The sequence below is a fragment of the Ochotona curzoniae genome, unplaced genomic scaffold, assembly GCF_017591425.1.
Source record: "Ochotona curzoniae isolate NIBS_2020 unplaced genomic scaffold, NIBS_Ocur_1.0 contig_2688, whole genome shotgun sequence".
Classification (NCBI taxonomy): domain Eukaryota; kingdom Metazoa; phylum Chordata; class Mammalia; order Lagomorpha; family Ochotonidae; genus Ochotona; species Ochotona curzoniae.
In genome coordinates, this window is record NW_024465553.1 from 27,493,409 (window position 1) to 27,513,626 (window position 20,218).

The 20,218-nt window shown below is 45.0% G+C and overlaps 1 protein-coding gene across 4 annotated transcripts in view; it reads left to right on the plus strand.

Annotated features, from left to right (window-relative positions):
* Nucleotides 1-19,138, plus strand: part of RTN1 (reticulon 1) — a 161,997-nt gene extending 142,859 nt beyond the window's left edge. For all 4 annotated transcript variants that reach the window (XM_040975652.1, XM_040975651.1, XM_040975653.1 and 1 more), the window contains 6 exons: nt 9,929-10,136; nt 12,182-12,320; nt 13,636-13,705; nt 14,199-14,245; nt 14,331-14,389; nt 18,341-19,138. In XM_040975652.1, the coding sequence (XP_040831586.1) occupies nt 9,929-10,136; nt 12,182-12,320; nt 13,636-13,705; nt 14,199-14,245; nt 14,331-14,389; nt 18,341-18,383 (566 nt within the window). In that variant the 3' untranslated portion in view covers nt 18,384-19,138. The remainder of the gene's footprint in view (nt 1-9,928; nt 10,137-12,181; nt 12,321-13,635; nt 13,706-14,198; nt 14,246-14,330; nt 14,390-18,340) is intronic.
* The last annotated feature ends 1,080 nt before the right edge of the window (nt 19,139-20,218 follow it).

Here is a 20,218-nt window from a genome sequence, read left to right on the forward strand (position 1 = left end):
CTTGCCATCCTTCTCAACTTTATCTGCTAAATTTGGTCCATGTATTATCAACATTTTATCAGTTCTTCCAAGTTTTTGCTATTCAAAGAAATGTGGCTAACTCTTGATGAAGCCCACAGTTGGAAAGCAAAGATTTTTACATTAGTGATTGTTTAAAAACTACCTTCTGCCTAGGTAACAGTTAATAATAATATAATAATAATAATAGCCACTCTAAAATCTTGACAATTAACTTACACATATGATTCAAATATGTAAGGAAAGATTGGAAGTTTTAGACTTCGGACTATGTAATTCTACAGTGCAGTTTATAGAGCTAATGGGAAGGCAAAATTAAAAAGAAACTTATTTTGGTGTAAAAATATTTCAAAGTCTGTACGTAATTATTAATAACACACATTTTCCATGAACTTCCTGAAGGCCCTTCATATTTTCCCCAAAATCTGTTTCAGCTGCATCTGTGAACAAAATCTGAGCAAAGTAGCGTTTCTCTTCCTTAAATTCTCTACTTATTTATGTATTATGAAAAAAAAAGGGAAAGGGTTTCAGTGGTATTTAGAAGGTTTTGCCGTCACCAGGGCTAATTTGAAATAAATGAAAAGTACAGATGTAACTTTTAATTTTTGGAGTGTTTCAGATATGTTTATATTTTAATCTTGTTCCTTCAGAAACATTTCACCAAGCTTGCGTGAGACTGCTAAGCTTCATATCTAGTTGCACCGGTAGCTAGGAAAGGTGTAATATTTACTGAATGGACTAGAGCTACAATGAAAGATGATTCTTTCTTCTTTACTTCAAGAAATGTTGTTGCCATGATAGTCATGGTCAAAATTTTTAAACATATTACTTTTGATTTTTTGTCCTTATTTGAAAGGTAGACTTAGAGAGAGAGGAAGGGTGTTCCATCACTGGTTCATTGCATCCCCACAAATGGTTGCAATGGCCAGGGCTGAGGCAAGCAGAAACCAGGTCTCCTACATGAATAGCAGGGTCCCAAGCACGTGAGCCATCTTCTGTTGCTCTGCTGGGTGCATAACTGGGGGTTGGATTGAAAATGGAGCATCCAGGACTCATATGGGATCCCAGGCTCACAAAAAGATGGCTTAATCCATTGTACCACCACACCAGCCCTTATTAATCATTAAAAAAAAAAAAAAAGAACCAAAACTGTCTACCTTTAGGATTATTTGATATTCTGCCAAAATGATGGATTTTATGATGAATTTTAACAGAGTTAAGGATTTTTTTAAAATAAATAAAGATGAATGGACAAAAGACAACATTAATAATTTTGATTTTTTTAAAGATTTATTTATTTTTATTGGGAAAGCAGATTAAATTTACAGAGAAAAGGAGAAACAGAAAGATCATCTCTCTGTTCACACCCCAAATGGCTGAACAGCCAGAGCTGAGTAGATCTGAAGCCAGAAGCCAGGATTTTCCTCCGGGTCTCCCACACGGGTACAAGTTCCCAAGGCTTTGGGCCATCCTCGACTGCTTTCCCAGGCCACAAGCAGGGAGCTGGATGGGAAGTGGAGCAGCTAGGGCACTAACTGGTACCCATATAGGATCATGGCACTTTGCAAAGCACAGATTTAGCCATGAGCCATCCTGCTGGGCACCTTCGGTACCTCAAGTCTGTTTGATAGGCCGAGTGTGTGGCACAGCTGGCAGGGCTCTGCTGGGAAGATGTGCATCCGTATTAGGTGGCCTGGGTCTGAGTCCCTGCTGTACTCCTGGTTCCGTGAGCATCCTTGCACTCTCTTCACAGCAGGGAGAGAAATCATATCCCCTTCTAACTCAGGAAAGTGGTGGGTCCTTCATAATCATGAAGACATGTTTGCCTTCTGAAGCTGGAAGGAATTCTGGGATGTCTTTTGCCTCTAGTGGAAGGAAGGTACAGGATTGCAGTTGGCAGTGGCTTTCAATCGTGTCCTCCAGAGCTCATGTAGAAAAACGCCTTCCCTTTCAGAATACCCAAAATGTTACTTAAACTGGATATAGTGCTGGTGTTTTATCTTTGCACAGTCATGCCTGGCTATACAGAGGTCTTCAAAAAGCTCCTTGAAACGCCCATTATGGGAAAACTCTGCATGGATTTAAAAATTGTGGTACCAAAATAAATTTTATTTCCACGCTTTTTCTTTTTCTTTCTTTCTTTCTTTCTTTTTTTTTTTTTTAATAAAAATAAAGGCAGAGACAGACAGTCTTCCATCTTCTAGTTTACTTTCCCAATGCGCACCACAGTTGGCCTTGACCAGGTCAAAGCCAGAGCTTGGGACTCAGTCTGGGTCTGCCATGTGACCAGAGAACTTGAACCGTCACCTGTTGCCTCCATCGCACACATTAAATGGAAGCTGAAATTGATAAAGGTCAGGAAGCTTGGACTCCAACCCAAGGGTTTTAATGTGGGATGTGGGATATTTCAACCAGTGTGCCAAACACCTGTTCCTTTAATCCACTTTCCCACAATTCCCACAAGCTTGTGTGATGTAGTCTAGCATTTAGGAGGGTCCTGTAGGGCCTGCGAAGTGGACACAATGCAGATGCCTCACCAGCCAAGGTCCCTGTCCCCTCTGGCCACAGCGCTTCTGCATGATCTAAGACGGCCCTGGTAAATGGAACTTGTGGATTAGGTGTCTACAAGATGTCATTTTCAGAGGTCTCAGTTAAGATTAAAGCATGGGTGCTGGTGTGGTGTTGCAGCACGCTAGTCTTCTGCCTGTGTCCCCGATTCCCATACGTGCATCACTTTGTGTCCTGGCTGCTCCACTTCTAATCCAGCATCCTGCTAATGGCCTAGGAAAGCAGCGGAGGATGATCCAAGTCCTTGGACTCCCACATTCACGTGGGAAACCCAAAACAAGCCCCAGACTCCTGACTTTGGACTGGCACAGTTCAGGCTGTGGCAGCAATTTGTCGCGTGAACTAGTGGATGGGAGATCTCTCCTATCTCTCCTCCTCTCTCTCAGTGACTCTGACTTTCAAGTAATGTAAAGCAATTTTTTTTTTTAAAAAAGATATTGCATTGCATTTGCTACCATCATGTTTTTCCTTTCTCAGCATGAAGTGGGGGAAGATTGAAGTAGAAAAGTTCCTTCTAGTCTTTCTCATAAACCTCTGGTAGTATTGTCCTGACTTCGTGAGAGTCACAGGAGCAGCCTTCCGGTAATGACCTTGGGCACCAGGGTGGATTGACGTCACATTGTTGACACTCCTCACAAGGTTGTGCAGTTACGACAGTCAAATCCATTCTTCGATTTGCTGACGTGATGATGTTTGTAGGAACAGGACTTCATTTTTTAGAGAGCAGGTCTTACTTGTCATAAAGCCTATTCTGGACTAAGATGGAATAGGAACAGACATTTAAGGATATGATACAGTAGTGTAGATAGCTGTATTCAATTGATTGCCACTTTATATTATCCATTTATATCACTGTTTGCCTTATAAATAAAATATAAATAGCTATACTGATGTCTTTTCACTTTATACATTTTTCATTAACTTTCTGGATGCCACAACTACTAGTGGGTCAGGTCGTTGAATGCATCAAAAATTGTTTCTCAAACCAAAAGACTTGGACTGCAGCAAAGGGCTTTCTTCCTAGAAACTTGACATAGGATTTCATTCCACCTTGAGCTATGAACTCTAAACTTGGCCTATTTTCTTTTCTGTTATTGATTAGATGCCGGAAATAAGGAGAGCCCTGGAGCTGGCATTCGATCTCAAGTTCTTGCAATCTGCCGGGTCATGCTGGAATGCATAGGCTCTAAGGCGGTCGCAAGCAGGCTGCGGGCGGTGTGGACCTTTGTGGATTGGAGAAGGGGTCACCAAACCAGCCTGTTGATCGGATAGGATGACTCAATCTCCCACTCAGAGCAGACTCATTAGCCTTTGGGCATGTTCACATTCATTTTCACAATCTTCAAAGTAATAACAGTAGCATGAAGGAATTTTATCTTTTTAGTTCCATTTGTAAGTTTAATACCAAACGACCATTCTTTGAGGAGTGTGATGTCCATGGATAGTCTTACCATGTGACCTCTGCATTTTAAAGATTTATTTTTATTATTATTTTTTTTTATTGGAAAGGCGGGTATACAGAGAGGAGAGACAGAGAGGAAGATCTTCCATCTGATGATTCACTCCCCAAGTGAGCACAACGGCCGATACTATGCCGATCCGAAGCCAGGAGCCTCTCCCGGGTCTCCCACGCGGGTGCAGGTGACCTCTGTATTTTAAACGGAGGAGATCTGATTAGAGTGAATAATGATGAGGAAGAAATATGTTTGAAATGAGAGAACTCTAAAGAATACGCAAAAGATGCCCCAAAAGGTCTATGGGAAATGAAAGTAAAAGACAAGTTTATTTTGGTGCAAAATGGTTATGAAATCCATGCAAATAAAAGATCTTCAGAACACTCATGAGAAAAGTACACTGTGAAAAAGCTTTGTGTAAATTTCAAAAATAATTTGCAGCAAGATAAGCCTATCTTGGTTTTCTGTTTTTCCATAAACTTCATATTTTTAAAATATCTTGATTTATTTGAAAGATGGGAGGACAGGTAGAGCACCCATCTGTTACTCCAGGCCCTAAATGCCAGGGCTGGGCAAGGCTGAAGCTAGCGGCTGGGACCTCAGCCCAGGTCTCTCCTGTGGCTTGCAGGGACACACGCACTGCCATCACCCACTGCCTCCCATGGTGTGCACCAGCAGGAAGCTGGCATTGGCACTGTGATAGGGGAAAAGGTATCCCAGCAGACATCCTAAGAACTTGACCAAACACCAGCACCTCCACAAACTTCCGGCTGGGCCAGCAGGTAGCTGTCCCAATGAGCCTGCGTCGTGTGTGCGTGCTCAGGTGACTTGTCCTGCATTAGGGGCCATCCAAAGACAAGGAAAGCTCCTTCTGCTTTCTTGCACAGCATAGCCACAGAGTTTCTTAGCTTTGTCTTACTTGACGTCCATAGAAACTTTGTTCAAAAGCCTGCTTTTCTGGGTCTGGTGCTGCAAAGCTTCCTACACAAGTTGACGTCACTCTAAGCCAAAGGAAAATGTGAAAAGTTGGCATTTGCACAGCAGGTGCGAAACACAGAAACTGTCAATGTACAATTTCATCCCCTCCTACCCTCCACACTGAGTCATCAGAGCTTGGGGCCAGTGGTCTGCAGCTCACCACACTGGGCCATGGCCACGGCCACCTCCTAGCCCAAACACAGCCCTGGTTCAGCCAGGGACCTATCAGAGGACCGCACACCTCACCCCAAAGAGAAAGAACTCCCTGGAAGCTTTTGAGTTGAACCAGACCCTCTTTCATTGATGGCAGTCCTCACATTCATTTCTTTCGTGAACCCTTATTGTATTTTTATGGATCATCATGTTCTTGAAGAAAAACAGTCTAAGTCCTAATATAGGTCTTTACATTTCCTAAAATATTAAAAAGGTAAAAGGAAAGAGGTAAGCTTCTATTTTGATAACATATTTTCTCTAATTCAATATATCTAAAATTCTTAGCCTTTCCACCATAAAATATAAGAAGCATGAGTGATGTATTGTGGTGTTCATAATAACAAAACTTGTTTCAGAATATTTTTCAGTATAGCCATCCCCTCAAAGCATGAAATGTTTGGAATATCAAATGGCAGATAATGTTTGACCTGTGTGTGAGATGTGTGAAACGCTAGTTCACGGAATGTCATTGTGTGTGAGGAGCAACGTTAAGAAACGTGTCAGGACCTGTTGGTGAAGCAGGACTGGCTCAGTGGGACAAGCCCATTGCTCTCAACTACCCGAGACTGTCTTGAGTGCTCGGAGCCCAGCACCACTGTCTTGAGTGCTCGGAGCCCAGCACCGCTCGAAGGCCACACTGGCCTGCAAGATCTCCCCTGATCTTGCACTCAGTGCAGGGACCATAAAATACGCGAGGACAATGGCTTCAGGACCCATCCAGGATCTGAGACCCAGAGAGAGGTTCGTGGGATCTGAGATTTAGTGCCAGATGGGAATGTGTGTGTGTGTGTGTGTGTGTGTGAGAGAGAGAGAGAGAGAGAGAGAGAGAGAGAGAGAGAGGGAGAGAGAGAGAGAGAGAGACAGAGAGAGAGAGAGAGACAGAGAGAGTTAGGGGACAAAATAGAGTTTGGATTAGTTTGTTGTTCGCATAAAAACAAAGCACTGAAAAGCAGATTGTTATTTCAGAAGGTTATAGAACCGCTAGGGACATACTTTTCATCTCCTTCTTCTGTTCTCTCTCTTTGCTTTGTTTTTGTACTACTGCAAACTCACTATGTAATTGCAAATATTTCACTTGGGGAAACCCACATCCTACCTGCGCAGTAGCCAAGTACTTCAGAAAGTTTAAAAAGTCATTAAAATATAAGTTTATTTGAAACTTGTGAATAGATTTTTCACAGAAGACATTTCTGTGGCTTTTGGAAGACACTGTCGGCATCGATTTCAGATAGTTTTGCACCAAAACAAATTTATCTTTTCATTTCATTTTCCAAGAGCTCTTGGATGCCCCTGACACGTGGCCCCTCACTGCACTCAAGTGCTAACACTGGTTTTCCTACTTTCTTTGAGCCCTGTCCCCATCCTCTTCCATCTCAGGAAGAACTCATGACTCATTTCTCCAAGGAAAATCTGAGCTGGTTTTCCCAAACCATCTGTCATTTCCTTTCAGTCTCAGCACATACCTGCTGCAACATGCGTAGCTTCCTCGAGTGCCTCTCCACCTTCACGTGGCCCTTGTATCTTCTTTCTTTGTCAGCAGTCATTTTCCAATCATTACTTATAAGTAATTTCAGCACTTCCTGCCTTTGTTGAGACTCAGCGTAACCAAAAGTCTTTTCCTTCCGGAACACTTGCCTCTTCCTTTTCTCTAATATCTTCAGATTTTGTTCAACTCTAAGGTTTACTGGTTGTTCCTACTCCCCAAACTGCAGTCTTTTTTTAACCTCACATTTCCGAGAAGGCACCTGTGCCCACGCTGCTGACAGCTGTCAGGGAGCGACTGGCCTTCAGATCAAGTCCAGTGGTCCTGCCTCAGCTCTCATTTCCCTTGCAGTGTGAGCAAGCTTTTTTCTCTTGGTCGGCCACTATTTGTGAACCCTTTCAAATAACCTGGACTCTTTTTTTATGGCTCCATTTAGTCCTTTTTAACCTTTAAGCTCTCCATTTCATCTGTATCCATCCTGCCCTGGAGATCAGAAGACACCAAACATGAGGTTTTTTTTTTTTTTTTTTAATCGTGTTTACTGAATTTCATCCCTGCATCTCCAGTTGCCTACTAAACACGTTTCTGGATGTCTTTGGGTTTATGATAGCCAGGATGGTTGCAACTCAGAGCAACTGTAGGCAGACTCTCCACAAGTCGTTCAGCTTCCAGGCCTTTTAGAGTTACTAAGTAGCGCATGTGATTGCCAGCCATGCATCTGTGCTCTGTCTGGCATCTCCGCCCTGGGGCTGTGTCAGAATGCCCTATGTTGATGTCATATTAAAGCCTGGAGATTTAAACACAAGTGTCAGCTCTTCCCCCAAACCAGTTCATTCTCCTCTATTTCCGATTTTTGCCAGTAGTGCTAATGACTGAGCCACATCAGAAATGTGTTCACCCTTAATGAACTCTCCCTCTCTGTCCTCCAAGCTAATTAGTCACCATTCTTGTCCACGAGTCCTTTGTAATATTTTCTTATCTCTCCCTGCCGTCTCCTTAACAAATTGTCCTCCACATTTCGTCATTTCTAGCAATATCATTTCCGCAAACTCTCTTAGCCGTCTCCCGCAAAGTAAGATATACTGGCGCTGAATCAGCATTTGTTTGAATGAATGCTCGGACGTCCTAGGCAGATGCTAAGTTCCTTAAAAGCAGGTGCAAACATGTATGACTTCTTGATTTCTGCGCTTGACAGATGTTAAAGTATCAATACCTGTTTATTATTGATAAGGCTTTAGTGAAAATTTCTCTTGAAATATTTAGTTCTGAAGGCAATTTTAAAGAGAAGTAGGTTGCCATAAATAAACTTTACATAACTTTTGGAGACATTTAACATATAACATGAGAGGGATAACTGCTTTGTTTTGGAAAAGCATCAAATTTACGGTTTGCTTCTTCTTCCCCCTAGCTAACAGGTAAGGATACAGATTCCTTAATTTTCTTTGAAATAAATTTTTTTTTTAATTTTTGAAGATCTTTACGTACTTGATTATACTTTATGAGGGCACAAAGGGTCAAGAGCTAGACAAAAGTGGGTAAGAACATTGTTCCTACATTCTCTTATTCCTTCCTGTATCTGGGAAAAGAGGGGAGATAAAAGGAGAAGCCACACCCAGCCTCCCACACATCCCAGGTCCCCGATGTGGGGCATGCTCCGAGGGCACTGCTCAAGTGGTGTTGATAGTTCTGAATTGCTGCCAGTCTCGCCATTCCAAGTGCTGTGAAATCCCTCCAGAACCCACCGGCTACCTTAGAGCCACCATTTGCCCAAATTTTCACTGCCAACACTTGGCTGGGGTAGTTGATCGATTTGTTTCTGTCCTCTGTTCCGGTACCAGGCATCCTCTGCAGGTGCTAATGTACATTATATCCTTCAGGTGCAACCAGCTTTGCTAACACACTGTTTCATCTAAGCCACTGAGAAGGCCCAGCTCTGACACATGGTCGGACCATGGACTCTGCCGTGTTCTCCATTGAAATTTTAATCGATTTTTTCATTTTATTTGAAAAGCAGAGATATTGAGAGAAAAATAGGTTAAGACAGATCTCCCATCCACTGGTTCACTCTGCAAATGGCCACAATGACCAAAGCTGGACTGGTCTGAAGCCAGGATTCAGGAGCTTCTTCTGGGTCTCTACATGAGTGCAGGATCCCAAAGACGTGACCCATCCTCTGCTGCCTCTTACCAAAAAGTGCTTATGGGCCACGCTCTACTTCCGACACTGCAGGAGTGTTACGGAGGAAACAGCACAGTTTGTTGCCCAGCGACCACCCATTAGAATCTCTGAGTTAATGTCACTGATGCACGAGGCAGGGGTAGAGAGGGCCTGGGGGGAGGGGTAATTCTCTCCTCCTTCCCATTGTGGACATGACCACAGCTGATTGCAGAAGAAACTGTCCCTTCTGGCCGTGCCTCTTCACGGACCTGTGTAACAGGTGCGGGGGGGCTGTTCCCAGGGGATGGGGCGTGTTCTACACTGTTCTTTCTCCCACTTACACAGGTGTTTGTGTGGGAACAGCTCCCTGCTGGTCTCTGAGCAGGTGGCTGGGATGCAGTTATTGAAGCCAGCTGTCTCCAGGTGCACCCACTGCACAGGAAGCTGATAATAAACAGTACAAGGGGTCTCCAGAAAAACCATGAAAAATGTGTGTTGTGGAAAAACTAGGCATGCATCCCTACGTGTTTTCTACACTAACCTTTTAAGTTCATTTCCCCTTGGACTTTGTGAAGTCCCCTCACATCTTTATCCAAACATTGGTGGTGTTAGCTGAGTGTCCTGGAATCTCCGCGTGCTTTCTAAGGCACTGAATTTTCCTGTACATGCATTTTTGTTGTCGCTGCCCCTTCCTGGAAACATACTCTTTTGAAAATATGTATGCATGGGCTTCAAAATATTTTTGCACCTCTGTATGGTTACCATGGAGACAGCAGGTTGCCATGGAGACAGCAGGATGGCAAGGTGCGTCCAGATCGGTGCCACCCAGAATTGGGTACTCTGCAGAGCCCTCTGTTTCTCCCAGCAACACGTCGTTCAGGCCACCGCGTGACATGCCCTCAAGCTCCTCCCTGGGGGGTTGGAGGGGTCCCTGGAGAGTCCTTTGAGTCACATGGAGGGAGAGTGAGTGTCCCTGGCGCAGCTGCACGGGCCCCTGCTTGTAGAGCAGTCTGAACGAAGGACTCAGCAGTGTGCGCGTCTGTGTCTGTGCCCACAGCGATCGACCTGCTGTACTGGCGGGACATCAAGCAGACAGGGATCGTGTTTGGGAGCTTCCTGCTGCTGCTCTTCTCTCTGACCCAGTTCAGCGTGGTGAGCGTCGTGGCCTACCTGGCCCTCGCCGCGCTCTCGGCCACCATCAGTTTCCGCATCTACAAGTCTGTGTTGCAAGCTGTGCAGAAAACCGACGAGGGCCACCCTTTCAAGTGAGTGTCTGCTTGCCCAACCCTCACCCTACCCCCCTTGCTCTTCCGGGTCAGGTCAAGTGCCCTCTGGTCCATCACCTCCCTGAGGATCGCCATAACACCCTGCCGGTGCGTGCTGAAATGAATTCAGTGATCCTAACCTGCTACTTCTAAAATGTCACGCAGAACGGAATCAAATGATCAATTTATTCTGGTACCGAAAAAAAAAAATAATGAAAGCTACACATTATGTCTCATAATAGGTAATATCCATGAATTTTGGCAAGTATCATAGTGCCTTGATTTCATAGTTTAATTACTGTCAATGGTCATCGCAATCCCCTACGTGTGTGCAGCACTTTGCAACCCAAAGAGCATTTCAGTGGTTGCTTCGCTTTCCCAACTGTGCGAGGAAAGAAGGGCAAGAAGGTCTGACAAAGCAGTGACTTGCCCCAGCTCACACGACCAGCAGGTGGCGCTGAGCCAGGACTATGGTGGTTAAAATTTTACTTCCACGCTTTCTCTGGAAGGTTATCCTTGTGATGGATGCCAACTCTTACCGTGTGTCCTCTCCTGCATTTTTATACTTTTGGGGCATGTGATTAGACTGTAGATTGAAATGAGGACATTTAAAATTGCAATCAGTGGATCTACTTAAAAGAACATATGAGAGGACCTCAAAATAGACAGGCAAAGTAGGGTTGAAAGGTAAATTTATTTTGATGTAAAAAAAAAAAAGTTTGAAATACATGCATATTCAGAAACTCCGAGAGTTCATGCAAAAGATGTATTATAAAAAACAAATATGCATGGGCTTCAAAATATTTTTGTACCAAAATAAGCTTGCCTTCCATTTCATATCCCCGTGAACTTTTTAAGTCCCCTGCTGGGCGGTATGGCAGAGGATGGGTCAGCGCTGCCAGCCGCACCCACCCAGCCCATGGAGTCTGCAGTGTGATCCCAGGTACTGTGGCACTGTCTGCCAGTGCCAGGTCTGCAGCCCCAGCATGCAGGCTCCTCTGCAGGTCCTCCCTTCCTGGACCTGGGAGACAATCCTGAATGAATCCTACAGGAGATGCTACAGTGATGGTTCCTCTCCGTTGCATTGGCCCAGCTCTCCCTCAGCTTTGAGCCTAGCCAAGGCCTCGTGGTCCCAGGCTCTACAGTGAGAGAAAGGATGCTTGCTGGGGCTCTGGGGGTTAGAATGAGAAGGTGGCATATGAGACTCTGGTTCCTAGCCTCCATGTCAAGCACAGCCAGGTCTGGGCAGTCTTGACCTGGGGATGTGTTTAGCCTTCGGATGTTGCATTAGTGGACCTGAGCTGTGTCTTGGCTACACTGGAATCCTCCAGGTAGAGAGAAATGGGAAATACAGCATCTTCTCGCTTCTGCCATGATGCCCAATACAGGGATTCCCAGGAGAATCCTCCAAGTAGAGAGTTGGTGTTGTTCAAAAGCGGAAGAGGGAAGGAGGGAAGGAGGGCTGGGCAGTTGTAGAGGAACTTGACCAAGCTGGGCTGGTCCTTTTTCTATTTTATTATTTATATTGGTATATGTATTTTATGAGTTAACTTTGAACAAGTAAAGAAAGCGCCATCACCAGGAATACCACTCAATAGAATCAGTGAGCCTGTCGTGGTTTCATTCCTAATGTTGATTGGCCCGTAACAAATTGTACAACCACGTGACATTTCAACACATGCATACAGTCACCAGTCTGCACCCAGATTTTCAGCTAGCTCAACTGTTTTTAAAAAGACAGGCTCCTTTTCATGCAGCTATAGGTGAAGAATTCAACCAAGCGGCTCATTCTGACCATTTTTGTCTGGTCCTGGTTGATGATGATTCCTGAGAATTAGCGGTGCACTCTCCAACACTGTATCTTTGGTAGACAGAAACAGGACGCCCACCACGTGCCTCCTACGTGCTGCAGGGGGCTACAAGCTTTTAGCGTGGTGGCTGGCTTGTCCCCAGGAACTGAGAGAAGGAACAGGAGCCGCTCTGGGCGGTGGCGGCTGGTCGATGACACCTTCTGATGGGACTGTGTGCGGGACGTTCGTTGGCAGGACCTACCTGGAGCTGGAGATCACCCTGTCTCAGGAGCAGATGCAGAAGTACACGGCCTGCCTGCAGTTCTACGTCAACAGCACGTTGCACGAGCTCAGGCGGCTCTTCCTCGTCCAGGACCTGGTGGATTCCCTGAAAGTAGGTCTGCTAAACTCTTCCCTGTGCACTCTTGGGGTTCGCCTCCCTGAATGTGTCATAATAGTGCTGTGTCAGACAATATCATATCTGCACTGATCTACAGTCAGAAAGCCCTGGAGCTCATGAAGTCTGTAGCCTTTTACAGATTAAAACAACAACAACAAACTCAGAGTTCAGACATTTCTCTGCAGCCACTGGCTGCGATCAAACCCAGGACACACAGCATCAACCAGCTTGTCTTAACTCATTTTCAATTCCTCGGCCAGTGTCCTTAAAATAATTCTTTAAAAAAAAAATCTGCTTGGGGGAATGAGAACGGTATATGTCCTTTTTCTTCTTCAAGGAACTCTGCCAACAGTAAGACCTCCGAGTGTCCTAGGGCTGAGTCGCCTGAAAGACAAAGGTTTGCACAGCCCGGACCTTGATGAGGGGCCGGAAGGTACTAGGGTGTATTGTTGGTGCCCTGCTGAAATTGCCCAGTTACTCTAAGTAGCTGCTTTGGCCCCTTGGTGGCTCACATAGAACATCAGATCTCAGCAGTCATGGTTTGGTAAGGCCAGGAGCAGACTAGGGGACAGCTGAGTCATCTGTTCTCCAAGGACACTTTCCACTGCTGACTGGCACCCCTGTACCAAGGGCTCCCTGATAACTAGAGGAGGGCAGAAGGAAAAACGGGGGTCATGAACTTGACCCTAAAGGTGCTTGACTCGGCACGTCATGATTGGGACGGCATACCAGGGATGCTACAGTTTCTTACATTGGTTCTTTTAGGGGATTGGGAGACTTTATCTATAAAGGACCAAAAAGTAAAACATTTCAGGGTTTGCAATGCTCGCACCTCTCCGGTAGCTGCCGAGCTTTGTCCGCCGTAGTGCAAACGCAGCGAAAAACAACGCGTGAGTAAAAGCTTCCAATTGTGCATCCATAAAACTACAGAAACTGAAAGCTGACTGACTCTTTCATGTGTCATTCAGTATCCTTTCTGTTTTGATGTTATTTGACCATTGAAAAATTAAAAAAAAAAATTCTTAACCCATGGGTTCGCCCAAAACAAGCCAAGGGTCCCAGCTCGCTGACCCCTGAACCCTAGGCTACTGTTTCAGTGAGTCCCTTTGAGTCTTGCAGCAAATTGATTGAAAGACTTGTAAGCAATCTAAAGACCCAGTTGCTCTTGGAGTGATTTTGTGATGAGCTTTGAAACTTCACTGCCTCTTTCACTTCCTGTGGAAATCACGATTCTAATCTCATAGTGAATGATGCTGGCGTGTTTTGCGTCCGAAGTGGTTCCACATCTGATCGTCTCTTGCATCTTCAGTTTGCAGTACTGATGTGGCTCCTGACGTACGTTGGCGCTCTCTTCAATGGCCTGACCCTGCTGCTCATGGGTAAGGGGGAACGAGAGAACTTATGTCTTCCCACACTCACACAGTGGCTTCCTAGGTTGCCGGCCATGAGTTTATTTTGATAGACTGCCAGAAATAAGCCCAGCTCACTTCCCAGCTCAGTTCAATTAAAGAGTGCAATATGTAGGATGCCCTAACAAGGAATTTCTGAATCTGAAGTTTGGGTTTTCTTATTTTCCCATTTGGTCACAGCTGCTTTCTCGTGACTTGGGTCTGCGTGCAGTGACAGCCACAGGGAGAGATTCATTCCATCTTGGGGGGAAGACACAGTTTATGGTGACTGTAGAAATGATCACATCATATCTGAAAAGACTCAACATTGCTTTGTTTTGCTTAAGAACCTTTGTGCCATCTTTCACCTAGAATTCTCGTGATGTCGAATAATGCTCGAATGTCATGTAACTGCGCAAGAATGTCAGCTGTTTCTGGCTGAGCGCCATCGGAGTGTTAACACCGTGTCTGTTTCTCTTCCTAGCTGTGGTCTCCATGTTCACTCTGCCTGTGGTGTATGTGAAGCACCAGGTAAGCTCCATGCCGTGTCAGACGTTCACACCAAACGTCGTGCTGTGCTCGTCTGTGGGGTGCTCATGGTCTGCTTCTCTCCTAGGCACAGATTGACCAATATCTGGGACTTGTGAGGACTCACATCAACGCTGTCGTGGCCAAGTAAGTTATGCAAAACGAGGCTCTCCGTGCAGGCACTTGAGCAGATGAAGTGGGGGTAGTAAAAAGCCGGTAAAAGGTGATTCATGGTAACTCCCTTAGTTAAACCACACAGTCATTTCTTTCCCGTATTATTTCAGCAAACAAGTATAAATTGTGTAGTTCTCAGCTGAACAAGGCCTTCAGTGCTGTTTCAGCTTTTGTGGCGAGTGAGCCTAACGAATGAAGGCTGCTTGGCTCCGAGGACTGGCCTGTGTCCACCACCAGGATGGGTTGCAGGAAGGCAGGAAGGCCTGAGCCGGCAAAGCAAAGCAAAAGGAATGGCTTAGTTGTAATTAAAGCAAATAAGTTAACCAACCTTTTTTTTTTTTTTAAATGACAAGGCAGATTTACAGAGAGAAGGAGAGACAGAGAAAGATCTTCCATCAGCTGGTTCACTCCCCTCATAGCCACAACAGCTAGAGCTGAGTCGATCCAGAGCCAGGAGCCAGGAGTCTCCCCTGGGTCTCCCACACAGGTGCAGGGTCCCAAGGCTTTCGGCCATCCTCCACTGCTTCCCCAGGCTACAAACAGGGAGCTGGATGGAAAATGGAGTAGCTGGGACATGAAGTGGTACCCATATAGGAGCCTGGCACTTGCAGGCAGAGGATTAGCCGGTTGAGCCATCGCATGGCCCCAGTAGTTTCAGCAAATAGCACTACAGAAATCGTTTTTAAAATATATAAACTTCTTGTTAGTTACATATTTGAATTCCGTCATCTTATCTTAACCACTGCGTGAGTGTATCTGTTTAAGTAGCACTTGTTTGAAGGTGAGTCTCGGACAGGCCCTACTTGATGGGCCAGCTGAGATCATAGGATTTAAGGTTTTCAGTTTTACATATCCACAGTCTGCATGGTTATTCCACTTAGCAATTTCCTCTAACTCAAAAAATAGTATTTGAAGTATGCCTTTTCTCTAAAATGATAATTTTTATATTGTACTCTTTGCTCACTTTTTCTTAGAATTTTACTCATATCCTGACCTAATCTTTAACAGCAGAAACATGGAGCTAATGGACTATACTTTGTGAACCTAATTTCCATCTAGTTTGTCTCATCTTTATGTGGCTGGGGCTACGTGACAGATTTAAAGGGAGCCGTTTTGGACAGTTCAAGATGTGTAGTAAAGATATGGCAAAGTGCTTCATCATTTCAGACACGCATGTCCTGTACTAAGTGCTGTGTCCCACCCTCCCTCCTTGGATATGTTACCAGCTCCAGCATTCTGCTGATGTATATACCCTGGGGGCGGACACTGGGTGATCGCTCAGCTACTGGGGTCCCTGCCACCCACCTGGGAGACCCACTCCGAGTTCCGGCCTCTTAATAACAAATGAGTTCATTTTTAAAAAAGCAAAGGTATAATAACAAAATGAAGAAGAAAGGACACTTACACGCAGTCCCCTACGATTGGACCCCATGCCACCGGGTACTTCTTGAGGGATGTGAAAGCTCTGAAGTTTGCTATGTTCTATTTATGTTTTTCCTCTTAAAGCCACTGGGAGCTTACAGATGCCTGTGGCGACTTTGGATCTGTAGTGACTCTATGGTACATTTCAAAGTGCCTGAAAGGAGTGAATTGGACCCAATATCTAGTGAGAGATAAACAAGTTAAGGATAAAGCAGCCATTGTTTTGTCTTGATTTTCAAATAAGAAGAGTCAGAATTCTCTTGGAATACATAAAATGCTGAATTTCAAGTGACATTCTAGGATGGACTAGTGAAGTTATGTATATAGACAGTGAACTTCTCACTAAATCGAAGGACCAAATAGACTGCTTCAACCACACATGCTCTGGTTTCAAGGGACTATGCAACAAATCTTCCTGGTGTCCTTGTGGAGAAAACCGCAGATGAGTGGCTCAAATGGTGATGCAGTTTGTAGAGTGACAGACAGCAGGGATGCCCATCAAGCCATCAGCTTTCTGGAGTAAAGTACTGTGACATACGACAGAGGAAAGGGCCTATGAAGGCACATTAAATGTAATTATCAAAGTTCTAGGTAACCCACAGCCTGAAGCAGAAGCAGATTCAGAGTTTGAAGTGGATCATGGGATCTTGAGCAAGCTGGAATGCTCAGCTGAAATCAACACATGAAATTAACAGGGACCATAAACGCCTATGTAGGGAGTGGGGAAGAGTGTACCATGGTGTGTGCAGAAAGTAATAAGGCCTTTTAATGGGTTAGCCAGATAGGAATTAAACATATACTTGAAAGGACAAGTACAGGTTTGGATATTATTAATAGGATCTAAAGTCTGAATTGTAACAGGCCCTGGTCGTGTTATGTGCCATATCAGCCATTCCATATTTGCATTTAACTTCAGTGTTAGAAATTTTAAAAGATGAGGTGACACAGTAGAATAATGCCACAACAATGTCCAGGGTGGTGAGATGTTAGAATTATCTGACCAAGTTGGAAGACAAAACTTCCTTTTGGCACATAACCTGAACAGAAGATGGCCTTCGTTGATACAGTAGCTGTCTTGAAATATTTGGAGATTTACTGCTGTTAATGGAGTGGGCATTCTCTTTTTTGCTATAGAGCAGGGAATGGAAAGTCCACAGTTCTGAGAGCACAGTGCAATGTGATCCAAAGTGGTAACACGCAGAGTTGCCCAACAGTTGCCCAACTTGCCTCACGAGCACTGAGCTCACATGGTATCTATTCCGATATTCAAGTAGAAATCAATTGACCAGCATCACATCTGTTCTCACCTGATTCCTCCCTGGTTCACCTGTCATGTGATCCTGTGGTTTCACTGCTTATGTCAGGAGCTCCAAACTAGCGGCTCTTCCCCAGTCTTGTCTCCTGAACGACAGACCGATGCCCCTGCTTATCTGATGCTTTCTCTGCCCTGTGTCTTAGAGATTTCAGATTCACATAACCGAGCGATTCTACTGTACAGGCTTTTTCTTGGTAAATTGTGTTGCCATTCACCTAGCTGCTCTGTCCGAATGCTGGGGATTCCTAGACGACTCTTCATCTTCCTCTTGCCCATGTGTTACAGCCAATACCAAGATCAAGTGGGTTGATGAGCCCCATCTCCAATCGCTATGCCCAATACAAGAACCCCCACTCTTTGCCTTGCACCTGCAGCTCAGTGTAAGACTCTGAAACCCCCTAGATCATCATGTGCCCACCAGACCTGTGTGTCTTAAATGACTGGATTTTAAATAGGGGGCACCCACTTGACCACCATGACCTCTCCCTTCCTGTCAGGCCAGCTTGCTTTGCTTGGTTTTTGTCATCATCTGATTGTCTCTTCATCCACTTCTGTCCCTTCAATCACTGCAAATACGAAGACTTCGTGACTGCAGCCGCTTTTCCCCTGTTGTCGGCCAGAGCATTCCAGCACATACAGGTGCCTCGCACACAGAGGAAGGCCTAAGCAGAGTCTGCATGATGAGCTCACAACATTTCCAATGAACAAGTAAAATACTGCTGGTGTAAACTTATCATAAGGTGATTGAGCATTTGAGGCATCGGTGACGTCTAGTCCATACCCACCTAACAGGGATGACGTCTCTAAGAGACGTCATAGTGATGGGCTCTTGGAGACTCGGGTCGCTGTCTTCATCCCAGGTGGGCAGCTTGCCACACCCAGGGTCCACACTGAGTTCTTTACCTGCACGGTCTCTGCAGGTGCTCATCTTTCTGCACCCTGGGAGGCAGCAGGGGTAGCCCAGGGTGTGGGTCCCTACCACCCACATGGGAGAGTGGGATGGAGTGCCTTGGTCTTACCTTTGGCCTGACCTGCCCCCAGGGAGTGAACCAACAGATGGAAACTTTCAGCCTCTATGTTTCTGCCTTTCACAGAAGTAAAATTTAAAAAAAAAGTTTTTGAAAGTATATACATATATATAAGTGATGACAATGGAGACTTTGAATGTTTTGATATTTTCTTCTTAGGATTCAGACGAAAATCCCAGGCGCCAAGAGGCACGCCGAGTAGTGGCTGTCCCTGAGGACTGGACACACACAGGAATGTCGGGTGGTAACGCCTCCTCACTTGTTACCTGTTACTGCAAATCCATGGTTTCTTCTCCCCTCCCCGTCTCCCCCCACCCCGTCACCCAGTACCGTAATCTTAGATACAAACTTAACAACAGCTGTTTTCAGGCTGTTCCTGTACCCTTAGGATAACTTGAGTCACTTGTGTCAAGCGCTGAAGTATAGAGAAAAGTGTTTTAGCTGTGCTTTTCTTTTTGTGCATGACGGTGCGAGCCCACCTTATCTTTTCTTCTTGGATGTTCTTCTCCTTGCGACGCTTCTGTAGCTTATAACGCTCCCCCTGGCTAGGCCTTTCCCGCCCAGCGCACCGATGTGATTGTGCAAATCGCTTACATGTTTTTGGATTGCTGGTTGGATTCATCTTTAATAACAGTATATAGACTTGTAGACCGATGTTTTAGCAGTTTTCCAACACATACAATGTAAAAATTAAAAAAAAAAAGTCGACCGTACTTATTGTAATCAGTTTTGTATAACTTAGCTAAAGAAATAGACAAACCCCAAACGAAGACGCAGTACTTTTGTTGTATGGGACTGATGGGCTGACTTACATGTATGGTAACTAAAAAGTACCAGCCTGTTGACTTTATTACACTTTGTATGACTTTATCTGTACCTCCTAACGGACTTAACTATGGACTTGGGATATTTGCACTTACGTACTTGATGCTGAATGCAGAAATAAATGTTACTAAATGTACACTGCGCTGTCTCGCTCTCTTCTCACCATCTTCCATGAGAAGATGCCATTCTAGGGGAACAGAGCCCATGTGCCCACCTTTCTCCTCTCCCAGGACGGCGGGGTCTAGCCTCAGCCTGGCTCATGGCTTCCTTCCATTGTTAGTGGAACTCACTGGCAAGCAGCACCCTGGAAAATTTTGTTCATACAATACTCTGCAGGGTGAATATAAGTATTTTCACTTGTTAAGAAAACCCTGAAAGTGACAGAAAGGTATGTACTTAAGTGTTTTATATATCAGGTTGTAACCCAGTACTGGTGTGACTACGATGAACTTGTGGTAGTTTGTCAAGTACCTGCCGTGTGCTAGGCGTTGGGAACTGGTGGGTCCTGCCCTCCAGAACTGCCCAGTGCTCTCTGTGAAAGTCTAATTGCAGTTCTGTTTCATTGATGGAATCAAAATCAAAGATGAAGCAAATGATAGGAGTTGCAATGGAAGGCAGAAAGAGCGAAAAAGAAGCGAAAAATTTACAAAGCACATCGACCAGTTTTATTCTCGGGTTTAGTAGCTATTCAGAGTCACTCCTATGTACAAAGAGATTTGAGGGCTACCAGGGCAGCTTGACATGGTGCCAACAGCCGTGAAGTCTCCTCTTGGTGTCAGGGTCGGGGAAATGCTGAGCAAACAGGAGGCAGCATGAAGTAAGAGCTGGGAAGAAGCTTCCAGCAAACAGGGCAGGTGAGCTTGGCGCTGGGGCCTGCTTGGAATTTTGCCAGTTGAAGAAGATTCGCTCTGAAAATGGAGAGCAAGAGCTAAGGTGCAAAGATGCGGAAAAGCGTGGCAGTGCAGTCTGTCCGGGAAGCTGTAAACGAAACTCGGCTGTTAAGTGTGTGAGGTGGGAACTATAGTTTCAGGTGAGTAGGAAGAGTGGGGGTTGAGATCACACTGGAAAGAACAGGAATACCTGTATCAAGGAATGTATTCCTTAGATCTCAGGCCACATTATTGCTGAATCTAAGGAGAAAACTGTAACAGAATTCTATCAGCAAAGAAATGGCAGGTACTTAGGCCTTTGTTAGCACAGCCACAGGGAGAC